This window comes from Cervus canadensis, chromosome 9 (genome assembly GCF_019320065.1).
Source record: "Cervus canadensis isolate Bull #8, Minnesota chromosome 9, ASM1932006v1, whole genome shotgun sequence".
Taxonomy (NCBI): Eukaryota; Metazoa; Chordata; class Mammalia; order Artiodactyla; family Cervidae; genus Cervus; species Cervus canadensis.
In genome coordinates this window covers 17,054,714-17,070,201 of record NC_057394.1, presented here as the reverse complement: position 1 = coordinate 17,070,201, position 15,488 = coordinate 17,054,714, and the positions used below count along the sequence as shown (strand labels likewise).

At 44.3% G+C, this 15,488-nt stretch overlaps 2 protein-coding genes across 5 annotated transcripts in view; one reads left to right on the top strand and one right to left on the bottom strand.

Moving 5' to 3' along the window:
- LOC122447589 (ATP-binding cassette sub-family C member 4-like) overlaps positions 1–2,105 on the bottom strand; it is a 225,484-nt gene extending 223,379 nt beyond the window's left edge. For all 4 annotated transcript variants that reach the window (XM_043478284.1, XM_043478285.1, XM_043478287.1 and 1 more), the window contains exon 1: positions 1,511–2,105. In XM_043478284.1, coding sequence (XP_043334219.1) covers positions 1,511–1,584 — 74 coding nt within the window. In that variant the 5' untranslated portion in view covers positions 1,585–2,105. The remainder of the gene's footprint in view (positions 1–1,510) is intronic.
- The window catches only part of LOC122447240 (ATP-binding cassette sub-family C member 4-like), a 914,448-nt gene that overhangs the window by 715,185 nt on the left and 183,775 nt on the right, over positions 1–15,488 (top strand). The window lies entirely within an intron of this gene.

The following is a 15,488-nucleotide window of genomic DNA, read 5'->3' as shown; positions in this document are numbered from 1 at the left end:
AACTGGAAATGGGTGCCACCATCAAATTAAAGTCTTCACCTTCCATTTCTATGCACATACATTTTCAAAATCAACAAACAGAATGTGCTTTAGAGTTTCTTGCCCTACCTGAAGTTAAGGAGACATTTGTCTGTTTTGCTATTATTTATGGTAACCACACATATATTCTGGAGAAGGAAATGGCAACCCACTCCAGTATTCTTGCATAGAGAATCCCATGGAAAGAGGAGCCTGGTGGGCTGCTGTCCATAGGGTCGCACAGAGTCAGACATGACTGAAGTGACTTAGCATGCATGCATGCATTGGAGAAGGAAATGGCAACCCACTCCAGTATTCTTGCCTGGAGAATTCCAGGGACAGAGGAGCCTGGTGGGCTGCTGTCTATGGGATTGCACGGAGTCAGACATGACTGAAGCAACACAGCAGCAGCAGCACACACATATTCCTTCTTCTTGGCCCCTCTTTCCTAAGGGCCATCAAATAGCCAAGAGATGTAGCCACATAGACTGAATACACCACCATCAAAACAAGCATAGGAGCTGCCATCATCCTGGGGATCCCCTAGACTGTCCCATAAATGAAGTATCAGAATTTGTGGGAAAGATGAATGGGTTAGGGTCGAGAAACAAAAGACCTAATAATCACCCAAGTGTGATTAAAGTCCAAAAGTTCAGGCCTGCGTTTCTGTAGTCCTAGCTATTAGATGAAGACTTCATTTAAGAGCTTCAGCTCTCTGCAGTGCTTTTCATCTGTGTGTTTCCTCCCAGCTCAGGGACCCTTCAGTGGTTTCAAGACCATAGGACTCCTGGGCAGGACCATCTACATCAAGACCATGCACTGCTTCTCTGAGCTAGGGATCTGGATAAGACCCCACAGGGTGCAGGGACCCCATCCCCAGGGTTTGGTCCTCAAAGGTGGAAGTGGAGAAATTTGCAACAGGGAAAGGGGCTGTTGTCAAATAGATACTCTGCTCCTGGCTGTGTGTCCCAGGAAAAAGCAAAAGGTGTTCCAGAATGGTGTTCCCATTCATTGCATAAAAAATAATTGTGTTTTGTACGCACACGAAATTGGCCACAACTAGGTACCAGAACAAACAGTCAACCATACAGGGAGGGAGGCAGGGAGAGAAAGAAAGACAGGATCATAGATGGGGGAGAGAGGGAGCCCAGGGAGAGAGGGAGTCCAGGGCAGCTGGAACTCAGATATTCACCTAAGGAACATAGGAAAAGGTGGGGAAGATGGCAAAGGTGCAGGGCCCTAATTAGATAAAGTTGTTCATAAGCTGCTTATTTGGGATGAAAGTTTAGCTTATTTCAGAACTGACAGTGAACTGCTGAGCTGCTCTGAGGCAGCTGGATAAGATGGACACCAAGTCCCTGGGTCCTCCTCCCAGCCCTACTGCCACCGGCCCCGGGCGCGCACCCTCTCCTTGTCCCTTGGTCCCCAACAGAAGCCAGCAGTGTCAGGCATGTGCCCGCGGGGACTGTCACCGCTCAGACGGGGCGCTCACCAGACAAACAGGCGCGAGCAGAAGTTCGCCTTCTGCAGCGGGTTGGTCTTCACCTCCGGGGACACAGGATGCATCTTGCCGGCCAAGGCGGACACAGACCGGGGTCACCCTGCTTAGGAGGCGGTGGAGCTCCTGCTGCTCCCCACGCCGGCGTGAGTGCTGGAGACTGGCCGCCCCACAGGTCCACTGGGCCGGAGCCCGAGAACACCTGCTTCTGAGAGTGGGGCGCCCTTTCTGCGCCAGGTCCCACCTCCCAGGACTGAGAAGCCTCCAGGGTGCCCTCTGAGGCAGCTGCTTTGTTCCGCTGCTGCCACAGGCATAGGATGGAGGCAGCTCGCCACGTGTGGGGCTGCAGGACTAAGAGACACCCGGGTAGACACTTCCAGAAGCCCCACACAGGTGGGAGGCAAAGCTACCCGCTCTTTATAAAGGCAGGCAGGCTGACTGCAGGGCACAGCCAGCCCAGTTCCCAGGAGCGCCCCTGGCTGCAAACTCTGCGGAAGTTCCTGCTCTGAGTCCAGGCACTCACCCAGAAGGTGGAGAAGGGAGGCTCAGCCCCGCCCATCTCTGCTGCTCAAAGGCTCACCCACAGGCTGCAGAGGAAATCCAGAGAAAGCTGGCAGAAGGAGATAGCAGCCCACCCTCTGGGCATGCTGCCCTCCTCAGGACTAAATAAGGACACTGTGGGAAGGTCTCCAACTGGAATGGAGCAGGACCCTGTGGGGCCTTCCTGAGATAGACCCTACCCCCACCGCACGCCCTCTGCCTGTCTCTTGCTTGTAGAAAAGATTCAGTCTCCCAGGCCTCTTCTGAGTCACAAAACACTGGATTAAGGATGATTGGAAGAATGTGAACATGTAATAACAAAAAACTTTTATCAATAGATTAGCCATACAGCAGTCACAGAGTCTTTATAACAGGATCTGGTGCACATTCCTGAGTTGTTTTGCAGATGCTAAAAAGTCTACCAAGTGGAAGAAGTTAACTGCATGATGACCAGGATAAACCGGAACCTAAGGATTTATGATGATAACCCCTGTTACATTGCCCTGCTCCTCCACATCAAGCAGAATAGTACATGAGCTAATCAAGTACCCTGGACGCTCTCCCTCAGCTTGTCTTTAAAAATCCTCCCCTGAAATCCACTGGGGAGTTCCAGCCTTCTGAGCATGAACATCCTGTACTCTTTGCTTGACCCTTGCAATGAACCTTTCTCTGCTCAGAGCTCCAACTTTTCAGTTTGTTTCACCTCAGTGTACACTGGGCACAAGACCTTGGTTTGGCCAATACAAACCAGGCACCAAACATTTGATGATGGCCAACAACAGGGTTTAGAACAGACTATGGTTATAGAGCTGCAGGATTTAGAGAAATGTAACAGAAGATTAGAAAACTTCAAATGATCTCAAAAGATGAATTCATGCCGTCATTAAGGATTGCCACAACATATGAGATGTCTTGCATTTCACAGGTTACATTGTGGGGGGACCCCTGTGAGCTTTTTGCTGCCCTCCTACAAGGGGAATTTGGCCCAGAGATTGCCTTATGAATTCTTTCATCATGAGCTCAGGGCCTGCCTAGCAGAGTAATAGTGGCATATGTTACAGAATACAGGTTATGTGTATTTGTGGGGAACTTACTTCACTTTTAACTCAATGCCCTATTCAAGGAGGTGTTATCTCTATTTTACAGATGAGAAAAATGAGGCTCAAAGACAGCACTTCTCCAGGGTCTTCCAATCATCAAAAATGATGAATCTTGATTTGGATTCAAGTACAAGTCCAGCATGACTGTCTCACTGGTGGATGGTCAGTGTGTGAAAAGTGCCAAGAGTATGCCATCTGAGTGAATCAATGACTGTAGGACTGAGAACAAAATGCTGGGCCCTCCCTCATAAGTGGTTAAGTTATTTGTGTGGATGCCTTAAGAGTTTAGCAGCTTTTCTTCCCTTTCATTCTAAATTAAGAAAGATCAAAGATTGTGGGGCTTATAACAGATCACTTCATTATTCTCTGATAACTTCCCATGTGCCTTGGCTAAAATGGTATTATTAATAATGATTTTTATCTTCAGTTATGCAAGATTAATATGCCATGCAGAACTAGGGTATAGCAATGTGGCTACAGTTGACAGTACTGTACTGTGTCCTCTTCATTTGATCAGAGAGTAGAGCTTGGGTGTTCTCAACATAAAAGAGAGAAAAAAGTCTAAATGATTAAGATGTGAAGTGATAGATACATTGATTGGCTTGGTATGATGAGCATTTCACAGTGTCTATGTATGTCAAGTCATCAAGTTGTACATCTAAATATATACAATATTTTATTGTCAATCAGACCTCAATAAAGCTGGAGGAGAAATCAATTTTAAAGAAATCCTTAATGTATTCAAACATTTTTTATCTCAAACATGTAACAATGGCAATGTGTTGATTATTTTCTATTGATGGGCATGCTGGTGGTTTATTATATTACTTTCTTGATATTTCATGCATGTTTAAAGTTTTCCATTAATTTTTTCCATCATTAAGGTCTTTTCAAATGAGTCAGCTCCTCACATCAGGTAGCCAAAGTATTGGAGCTTCAGCACCAGTCCTTCCAATGAATATTCAGAACTGATTTCCTTTAGGATGGGCTGGTTGGATCTCCTTGCAGTCCAAGAGACTCTCAAAACTCTTCTCCAACACCACAGTTCAAAAGTGTCAATTCTTCTGCACTGAGCTTTCTTTATGCTCCAACTCTCACATCCATACATGACTATTGGAAAAACCATAGCCTTGACTAGACTGACCTTTGTTGACAAAGTAATGTCTCTGCTTTTTAATATGCTGTCTAGGTTGGTCATAACGTTCCTTCCAAGGAGTAAGTGTCTTTTAATTTCATGGCTGCAATCACCATCTGCAGTGATTTTGGAGCCCACAAAAATAAAGTCTGCCACTGTTTCCCACTGTTCATCCATCTATTTGCCATGAAATGATGGGACCAGATGCCATGATCTTAGTTTCCTGAATGTTGAGCTTTAAGCCAACTTTTTCACTCTCTTCTTTCACTTTCATCAAGAGGCTCTTTAGTTCTTCTTCACTTTCTGCCATATCTGAGGTAATTCATATTTCTCCCAGCAATCTTGATTCCAGCTTGTGCTTCATCCAGCCCAGTGTTTCTCATGATGTACTCTGCATATAAGTTAAATAAGCAGGGTGACAATATACAGTCTTGACATACTCCTTTTCCTATTTGGAACCAGTCAGTTGTTCCATGTCCACTACTAAGTGTTGCTTCCTCACCTGCATACAGGTTTCTCAAGAGGCAGGCCAGGTGGTCTGGTAATCCCATTCTTTCAGAATTTTCCCCAGTTTATTGTGATCCACACAGTCAAAGGCTTTGGCATAGTCAATAAAGCAGAGATAGATGTTTTTCCAGAACTCTCTTGATTTTTTGAAGATCGATGTTGGCAATTTGATCTCTGGGTCCTCTGCCTTTTCTAAAACCAGTTTGAACATCTGGAAGTTCACAGTTCACATCTTGCTGAAGCTTGGCTTGGAGAATTTTGAGCATTCCTTTACTAGCGTGTGAGATGAGTGCAATTTTGCGGTCCTTTGAGCATTCTTTGGCATGCCTTTCTTTGGAATTGGAATGAAACCTGACCTTTTCCAGTCCTGTGGCCACTGCTGAGTTTTCCAAATTTGCTGGCATATTGATTGCAGCACTTTCACAGCATCATCTTTCAGGATTTGAAATAGCTCAACTGGAATTTCATCACCTCCAATACCTTTGTTCATAGTGATGCTTTCAAGGACCACTTGACTTCACATTCCAGGATGTCTGGCTCTAGGTGAGTGATCACACCATCGTGATTATCTGGGTCGTGAAGATCTTTTTTGTACAGTTCTTCTGTGTATTCTTGCCACCTCTTCTTAATATCTTCTGCTTCTGTTAGGCCCATACCATTTCTGTCCTTTATCGAGCCCATCTTTGCATGAAATGTTCCCTTGGTATTTCTAATTTTCTGGAAGAAATCTCTAGTCTTTCCCATTCTATTGTTTTCCTCTATTTCTTTGCACTGAAGAAGCTGAAGTTGAATGGTTCTATGAAGACCTACAAGACCTTTTAGAATTAACACCCAAAAAAGATGTCCTTTTCATTATAGCAGACTAGAATGCAAAAGTAGAAAGTCAAGAAATAGCTGGAGTAACAGGAAAATTTGGCCTTGGAGTACAGAATGAAGAAGAGCAAAGGTTAATAGAGTTCTGCCAAGAGAATGCACTTGTCATAGCAAAAACCCTCTTCCAACAACACAAGAGAAGACTCTACACATGGACATCACCAGATGGTCAACACTGAAATCAGATTGATTATATTCTTTGTAGCCAAAGATGAAGAAGCTCTATACAGTCAGCAAAAACAAGACTGGGAGCTGACTGTGGTTCAGATCATGCACTCCTTATTGCCAAATTCAGACTTAAGTTGAAGAAAGTTGGGAAAAGCACTAGACCATTCAGGTATGACCTAAATCAAATCCTTAATGATTATACAGTGGAAGTGAGAAATAGATTTAAGGGACTAGATCTGATAGAGTACCTGATGAACTATGGACAGAGGTTCATTACATTCTACAGGAGACAGGAATCAAGACTATGCTCAAGAAAAAGAAATGCAAAAAAGCAAAATGGATGTCTAAGGAGGTCTTACAAATAGCTGTGAAAAGAAGAGAAGCCAAAAGCAAAGGAGAAAAGAGGATGACTGAGTGACTAAACAACAAGAATAAGATATAATAATATTGGGAGCTTCAGTTATTTTGTTTTCAACCTTTTGGAAAACTAGTCCATTACTGAGATAAGTTGTCCAGAAACTGCTAAGAGTTGATAAGGGTGTCCTCAGAAAAGAATATGAAAGGTGAAAACCCAGCTTTCATTAGGCTCACAATCTAGAAAAGGAATAGGGAAAAAGAAAATTGCAGCAAAATGAAACAAATAATATAAACATATAAATATCTTCATTCTCACTTATTAAATTAGCAACACTCTTTGAAAACAAGAGTATCCCATGCTAATGAAAAGTGTGATAGGCACTGTAATCTATTGTTGGTAAACTAAAAATTAGAAAAGTCTTTTCAGAACATAATCTGACAGTATTTATTAAGAGCCTTAAAAATGTTCATCTTTGACTCAACAGGATTTTTACTTATAACATGATGAAGGCAAAAAAGTCATTTATAGAAAACTATTTATGTACAACTTTATTAATATACAAATGTTTCTCAGAGCAGTGGTTATTATTAAATTGTAATAAGATTTAGAAATATCCTAACTTCTAACTTTAGCAATAGCAACATGACTAAACAAATTATGAATTATTTTTAAACAAGTGCTTTTGAATATCTACCATACATCTACCCTTCAAAGCACTGGGAATCAACTGCCTACAAGATATGTAAGGTTTATTTTCTCAGTGTTTACACTGAAGTAGTGGGGGATAGACAGTAAAAAAGTAAGTGGATAAACAAGATAATATCAGGATTGATGACGAATATGAAGAACAGGAAGTGAGAGTGGCTGGAGATGACTGGCAAGCCCTGATTTAAATTGGGTGGTCAAGAAGGCTGCTCAGAGGATAAACTTAGCCAAAACCAAGGAGTCAGTCTTCTGCAAACCTGGGAGCAAAAAGAAAAAAAAAGTTAAAAAAAAGATTAAAAAAAAAAATCCATGGTATTGGATAAGTTAACTTAGGTGAGTGCAGATTTAAAAAAAAAAAAGGAAAGGGAGACCTCCTCTTGCATCTGTCAGAGGAGGCAAACTGCCACCCCCGAGACTGGGGAGGCCCACAGGTGAACAGAGGAAGCTGAGGCTTCCTCAGGGTGAAACCACCATAGGAACCTGGGCTTGGGGAGGAAACCAGAGCCTTAACTGACAAACTGCTGGAAGCTCAGTGTGAACAATCTGAGAGTTAAAAACTCGGGGGGGGTGGGGATTCAGTCATGGGGGACTCACAATACTGTGAGCTTTACCTCCAGGAGCTTCACCAGGATCCTACAAGAAATACCAGGGAAAATCCCCCCAGCCTTCCTGCTGGGAGTGGGGGGATGGGGAATAGCCAATTTGAAATAGACCAGAACACTCAGTCCTCTTAAGAAGGCCTGCCCTAGAGGAAAATTAGTACTAGAGACTAGCCCTCTAAGGTATTAACTGAGCCCAAATGACCTGGGGGAAGGGAAATACCCAGTTCCAGCTGGCTCAAGCCATTCTGTCCACATAAGGGATGGGGTGGGGGAGAGAAATGAGAAACACTTGTGAGGTTCATGGGCTTCTCTCATAGCTCAGTTGGTAAAGAATCCACCTGTAATGCAGAAGACCCTGGTTCAATTCCGGGGTTGGGAAGATATGCTGGAGAAGGGATGGGCTACCCACACCAGTATTCTTGGGCTTCCCTTGTGGCTCAGGTGGTAAAGAATCTGCCTGCAATATGGGAGACCTGGGTTCAACTCCTGGGATGGGAAGATCCCCTGGAGAAGGGAAAGGCTACCCACTCCAGTATTCTGGCCTGGAGAATTGCACAGACTGTATAGTTCATGTGGTCACAAAGAGTCAGACACGACTGAGCGACTTTCACTTTGTGAGGCTCACAGTCCAGAGCCAGAGGCTCACTGAGGGACTGAGATCTAATCAGGGGATTTCTGCCTGCCCTCACACCTCACCTCCTCATTACTAAAGCCCTCTTATAGCAGTGCCTTTAATCCAGGACATCATATCTGCATTTCAAGAAAAAGTTACAAGGCACACCAAGAGTGAAAAAAAGAAAAATATTCTTGAAGAGACAAAGCATGCATCAGAACCAGACATGGCAGGGATGCCGAAATTATTGGACCAAGAATTTGGTCACTGGTGGCTCAGTGGTAAAGAATCTGCCTGCCAATGCAGGAGACCTGGGTTTGACCCCTGGGCCAGTAAGATCCCCTAGAGAAGATAATGGCAATCCACTCCAGTATTCTTGCCTGGGAAATCCTATGGACAGAGGATCCTGGTGGGCTACAGTCCATGGGGTCACAAGAGAGTCAGACAGGACTGACTAAACAACAATGACAATAACATGATTAATATACCAAGGGCTGTAATGGATAAAGTATACAGCATACAAAACCAGTTGGATGATAGAAGCAGAAAGATGGAGATTCTGAGAAAGAACCAAAAAGAAATGCTAGAGATGAAAAGCACTGTAGCAGAAATGAAGACACCCTTCCTAAAACTTGGCTTATTATTTTCAAATTAAAGAAAAACACTTTGGCTATAGAGGAATAAAGATAAGAGTTATAGCCAATTCTCCTCAGAAACTATGCAAACAAGGAAAGAGTAGAGTGAAAAAGTTTAAGTGTTGAGAGAAAAAACCACCAACCTAGAATTCTGTAGTTTGTGAAATGATTGCTCAAAAGTGAAGGAAAAATGAATACTTCTTCAGACAAACACAAACTGGGAAAGGAGTACAACAAGGCTGTATACTGTCACCCTGATTATTTAACTTACATGCAGAGTACATCATGCAAAATGCCAGACTGGATAAAGCACAAGCTTGAGTCAAGATTGTCATCAATAACCTCAGATATGCAGCTGAAGCCTGGTATGCTGCAGTCCATGGGGTCCTGAAGAGTCGGACACGACAGCAACTGAACTGAACTGATGCAGATGATACCACTCCAGTGGCACAACACAAAGAGGAATTAAAGAGTCTCTTGATGAGGGTTAAAGATGAGAGTGAAAAAGCTGGCTTGAAACTCAACATTCAACAATCTACAATTGTGGTATCTTTTCCTTTCACCTCATGGCAAATAGATGGGGAAAAAGTGGAAGCAGTGACAGATTTTATTTTCTTGGGCTCCAAAATCACTGCCAACAGTGACTGCAGCCATAATATTAAAAGACGTTTGCTCTTTGGAAGGAAAGCTATGACAAACCTAATAAAATCTAAAGGGAAGATGTAGAAATTCTGGAGATGGATTTACAACAACGTGAATATAATTAATGCCACAGAGCAGTGCATTTTAAAAACTGTTGAAATGGTTCATTTTACATTATGTACACTTTAATGTGTAGGGGAGAGGAAAATTCTTCTTTCTTTTACCCTTCTAGGCTCTCTGGCTGGGGCCTTGGAAATTCAAACAATATAAGACAGGTGAACAGGAGAAATATAGTATATTAACCAGCGCAGCACTCACACTTATGGAAAAATCTTCTATCATTTAGAGATTGCTATCATTGTATTCAGATAGCTTTGCAAAAGTGCTTCATGTTCAAGAAGATTCATAGGAAGGACTTTTGACAAGTACAGGTTTCTGATAAATTTCAGATCATGCTGCTAAACTCTGTAAGAAATTACATAATTCTAACAGAAAGCCTGATGGCTTCATAAAACTGTTAACAAAAAGGATTAGTTGCTTAGTGAACTGGTGAATATGGTTATAATTTTTATGGTTTTTGTCTAAGACATTACTGGTTTTAGTTTGTGTTTTCCAGATATAAGGAAACCCTTACCCTCAAGATAATTATGACTTACAACAATTTGGAAAATTAGACCTTTGTAAGTAGAATTAAAAAATGTCTTTTCTTTCTACCTGATCCCTCCAAAAATTGGAAACTCTTAGGTTTGCAGCAGATGTATCAGATAAATAAGGAAGGCACCTCCTAAGAGGGGCAACTCGTCCACCTCCAGTTGATAATTATATTCTCTCAATGAAATTTCTCATCTGTAAAGTGGTTACTGAAAAGTAGTATCAGTTTCATGGAGTTATTGTTGATGTGAAAGTGCTTACTGCAGCTCCTAGCACAGAAGAGATGTTCAATAAGTGGAAACTATTACGGCAAGCTATTTTATCAGAGTATTAAATTGACAGTCCCTTGCTATTATGTGAATATTTGTGTAAAAGGAAGTAAAATGGAATTCTTGAGGTTATAGCGTAAGGAGCACTAGTGCTGGTATAAAGAGCACAGTTGGCAAGAAAACAGCCAACGAAGATTTCCTCCACAGAAGACAGATCAAAACCCAAGTCAGAGGAGAGCAACGGTCTGGGAATGAGAAGCAGAGGGCTGGAGAGCCCTGTCCCCAGTGATCACCAGCCCCAAAGTAAGGGGGATACAGAAACCCCTTTAAGTATGGCTTATGCCTTACCTCCTACTAGAAGCCAGCAGAGTTAGCAGCTTTGTTGAGGAGATTCCCATGCCATCAGCCTGTGTTACGAGTGAAGTAGAAAACCCTGACTTCCCACTTGGAGTCTGGAAAATTCAGAAAGCAGGAGGCAGCAGGCTTATAGAATCTGGAGCTGGGATGAGAGAATGCCATGGAAGGAGATGAAACTTGTGCCGTCCAGCTCGGGAACAGATAAGGACCCAGTTACATCCTTCTTTTAAAATCCCATGAAGTGAAGTGAAAGTGAGTTGTGTCCAGTTCTTTGCGACGTCATGGACTATAGAGTCCATGGAATTCTCCAGGCCAGAATACTGGAGTGGGTAGCCTTTCCCTTCCCCAGGGGATCTTCCCAACCCAGGGATCAAATCCAGGTCTCCTGCATTATAGGCGGATTTTTTTACCAGCTGAGCCACAAGGTAAGCCCATGAATACTGGAGTGGGTAGCCTATCCCTTCTCCAGTGGATCTTCCCGACCCAGGAATTAACCTGGGGTCTCCTGCATTGAAGGTGGATTCTTTATCAACTGAGCTATCAGTGAAGCCTTAAAATTCCATAGCAAAGTAGATTTTAAAAACAAACAAACAAAAAAATATGCTGGGAAAGCAGAACCCAACTTTCGCTAAAGTTTAAGAGACCTAGGATAATAAATAAGAACATTTCTTAAATATAGGTCAGGTTATAATTATAATCAAGTTAGATTTTTAATCCCTATTCTTCATCCCCCAGGTTACAAGTGGTTCAGGAAAAGGAAATATCGTGTCCTAGGAGCCATGGGACCAGCAGCCCAGGGAAGGTCCTTTGCTCCTGCAGGAAAGAATACAACAGCGAGGTGAAGTAGAGTGAAAATGGACTTATTCAGGGAGACACACACTCCACAGACAGAATGTGGACTTTCTCAGAAGGCAAGAGTGCCCTCAAAGTATGGGGTTCTGAGTTTTTATGGGCTGGGTAGTTTCATAGGATAGCGAGTGGGAGGAATATTCTTGCTATTCTGAGGAAGGGACAGGGAGTGTCAGGAACTGGGCCACTGTACACTTTTTGGCCTTTTATGGTCAGCCTTGGAACTATCACGGTGCCTGTCATGGTGCAACGGGAATGATTTTTCATGTTCTAATGAAGGTGTAATGAGTTAGAGGTCAGTGACCAGATCATGCTCAACACCATCTCGATTGTAGTTGGTTTGAGCCAGTTTTTATGGGATCCTGTTTTTCTTAATATCTGTGCCCCCTCCTTCTTGTCTCACAATCATAGACACACTGTTTCCATGGTGATGAGGCCATCTTAGCCACTTACCCAGGAGCCCAGACCTGGTTGTCTGTGCACTGTGATACCTAGGCCCTTCCCTTTCCTATTTAAACGATACCCAGTTATCTTCCTCAAATGAAGGGCACCAGGGACTTCCACTCATTTCAGGAGCAACATCAAACCCCTGGCAAGAGGGAGTTTCTTTATGGGTAAAAAACAAAATTGATTATATGAATACCTTCTCTTCAGGCTTAGGGAAGAAATTGGCCTCTTTCTCTTCATCAGGGTTATCACAGCAGGTAACAAAGGAAACGGTCATTAAAGGTAAGATGGTGCCATAATAGTCCAGGAGGCCAGGAGCTGATGAAGCAGTCACTAGCAAAGCCCATCAACAATTCTCTGAAGTAGAAGTAGAATCTGGGGCTTCCCAGGTGGTAAAGCACCCGCCTACCAATGCAGGAGACACAGGAGATGAGGGTTTGAACCCTGGTCTGGAAGATATCCTGGAGAAGGAAATGGCAACCCACTCCAGTATTCTTGCCCAGGAAATCCCATGGACAGAGAAGCATCGTGGGCTACAGTCTACAGGGTCTCAAGAGTTGGACACAACTGAGCCACTAAACAATAAAAGTAGAATCTGGGTCATAAAATAAAAATCTAACCTTTTTTATTTCCCTTTGTGCTGAATCAACTTTCACTTGCTCACAGATCAACTCCCGCAGAGGCCTCACATCCCTGGTTCTTCAGACAAGACTCCCTGTTGAGAAATGGCTGTGCTGACACCCCAGCTCCGAGGGCCGTGTGCAGAGAGGCTGCTCCCGGGGCTGTGATTCAAGATGGCGGCCAGGGCGCTGAGGGCAGAGACAATGCACCTGGCACTGCAATCTGGCAACACAGCTACATAGCTGAGCCCAGCCTCATGAGAGCCCTGCCCCTCTCCACTCACATGAACCACAAGCAGCAGCCCCACAGAGGGCTTTTAGGGGAGAGCACGTGCTCCAGATGGAGAAAGAAGGCAATGGCACCCCCACTCCAGTATTCTTGCCTGGAAAATCCCATGGACAGAGGAGCCTGGTGGGCTGCAGTCCACGGGGTCGCACAGAGTCGGACATGACTGAAGTGACTTAGCAGCAGCAGCAGCATGTGCTCCAGAGCAAGTTCTATGGAACAAGCCACACCTGGCGAAGGACGCTTGCTGGGGTCTGACGTGGTAGGGTGGGTAACATAATAGGAAGAAATCAAACCCTCTTCTGCTCAATAACAGAGTGTGATTCTCCTAGAGACCTAGATAAGGGGGGAACAGCAGACTAGTTAAGAAAATTATTACTTAATACCAGTGTAGTCTGCATTGTTCCCTTTAAAAGTGATGTTTACTCTTGGAAACCTGTGCCTCCCCTCCTGACAGAAGCCAGGTGAGGCTTATAGGCCTTCCAGTTCTACCAGGTCAAAGACTTAAAGAACCAGACACTCAGGAACCTCTCAGAGTGGGATTCTTGAGGGAAATCCATTGTCCAGGAGACTCAGGTTCACATTAGAGCCAGGAGCCAACAGCATCAGAGCATTTTCTCCTTCAGACACCCCTACCCTTCCTGACCTGAGCCCAAGGAAATGCCCCATCACACTAAACTGGGGATTTAAATTCGAGATTTGGTGACTGGCCACGGAATGGAGCCTGATTCAAGTGATGAGACCTTCACGGGGATGAGGTTTTCATATGAGGATGGGCCTCCTGCAAGAGGCAGGTAGAGATTCATCTGAAGAGAATGGAAGGGGGCCCTCAGTAAAAATCCAGGTTCAAGAGGGATGGTGTTGCCCTGGGGAGTTCAATCAATGTGTCCAACTCTTTGTGACTCCATAAACTGTAGCCTGCCAGGCTCTTCTGTCCATGGAATTCTCTAGGCAGGAGTACTGGAGTGGATTGCCATTCCTTTCTCCAGGGGACCTTCCCAACTCGGGGGCTGAACCTGGGTCTCCCACATTGTAGGCAGATTCTTTACCATCTGAGCCACAAGGGAAGCCTAAAGGCTCAATTCTCTAAGTGATTTCCCCTTTAGAATATGGGAAAAGACAAGTTGTGAAAAAATTTAGCTATTTCCCTGCTTACTGAAATAGATGCCTACCCTTTAAAACATATTCTGGTTCTTGAGTTAACTAAGTGAGACCATCCCTGCCCAGGGCAGGGTGGCAGTTCCAGGGAGGCTGATGGGACAGGATCGTGAGATGGGAAAGGGGAACAGTCTCCCCACTTCCACTCACTGACCTACTGGTGAGAGAGTGTCATCCTGTCAAGTGGACCATGACTCAGAAACTCAGGTCCTGAGAGCAGTCCTGTGAAGGGGACAGAGCAGGAGGTAAGGGGAGAATTCCTCACAGTAGCAGGGGGCTCTCCTTAGTACACAGCTCAGGAACACCAGGGAGAATGAATTTGCTGTCTGTCACTACATAAACCACCTGAGACATAAGTGGTTTAAAGCAGTGGTCACTTATTCATTACTCAGTTGTGAGGTCTGGTTAGGCAAGGTTGTTGCTGGCCTCCTGGGCTCACTCACAGACCTGCCCACAGCCAGGGGCCCTGCTGGCACTGGTGTCCAGATGGGCCCACTTCCACTGTGGGCTGAGCCAGGATGGTTGGAGGACCTGGAGTGTCCTGGTTTCTCTCCCCACGTGGCCTTTCATCTCAAGCCCTGACAGCTCAGTGGTCAGGGAGGGAGTCTGTGATGGAGTCACCTCTGAGCTGAGGTTTCCTAAAGGCTTAGAATCAGCAGTAAGCAGGCAAAAGGGGGAAAGGCTGATAAGAGGGCAGAAATTGACTTATAAGAGAGAATAACATGTGCCAAGACCCTGTGAGTTAGGAGGAGGTAACACTTTCTAGAAAAACAGGAATAAAGTTAGTTTGGTTACTGAAGGAATATAAGAAAAGAGGGGAGGTGAGGGTCAGGTCATGCAATTCACAGAGCTAAGGAGTTTTTCTGTTTGTTTTTCATCTTTGTACTATGAGTGGGAAACCATTGAAAAGTTTTAAGCAATGGGGTGACATGATCCAATTTTCTCTTTAAAGAAAGAGCATGATTATACATTTCCAGTTTTACAGGGGAACTACTGCTGCTGCTGCTAAGTCGCTTCAGTCATGTCCGACTCTGTGTGACACCATAGACGGCAGCCCACTAGGTTCCTCTATCCCTGGGATTCTCCAGGCAAGAACACTGGAGTGGGTTGCCATTTCCTTCTCCAATGCATGAAAGGAAAAAGTGAAAGTGAAGTCGCTCAGTCATGCCTGACTCTTAGCCACCCTATAGACTGCAGCCTGCCAGGCTCCTCCGTCCATGGGATTTTCCAGGCAAGAGTACTGGAGTGGGGTGCCATTGCCTTCTCTGTTACAGGGGAACTGAAGCAGGCTTTCTCAGCCTTAGCACTGCTGACATTTGGACCAGACAAGTCTTTTTTGATGAGGAGACCTGTACATTGCAGAATGTATAGCAGCATCCCTGACCTCTATCTACTGGTTTGCCAGTTATCACCTCTTCCCTTAGTCATGACAACCAAAAATATATCCAGATGTTGGT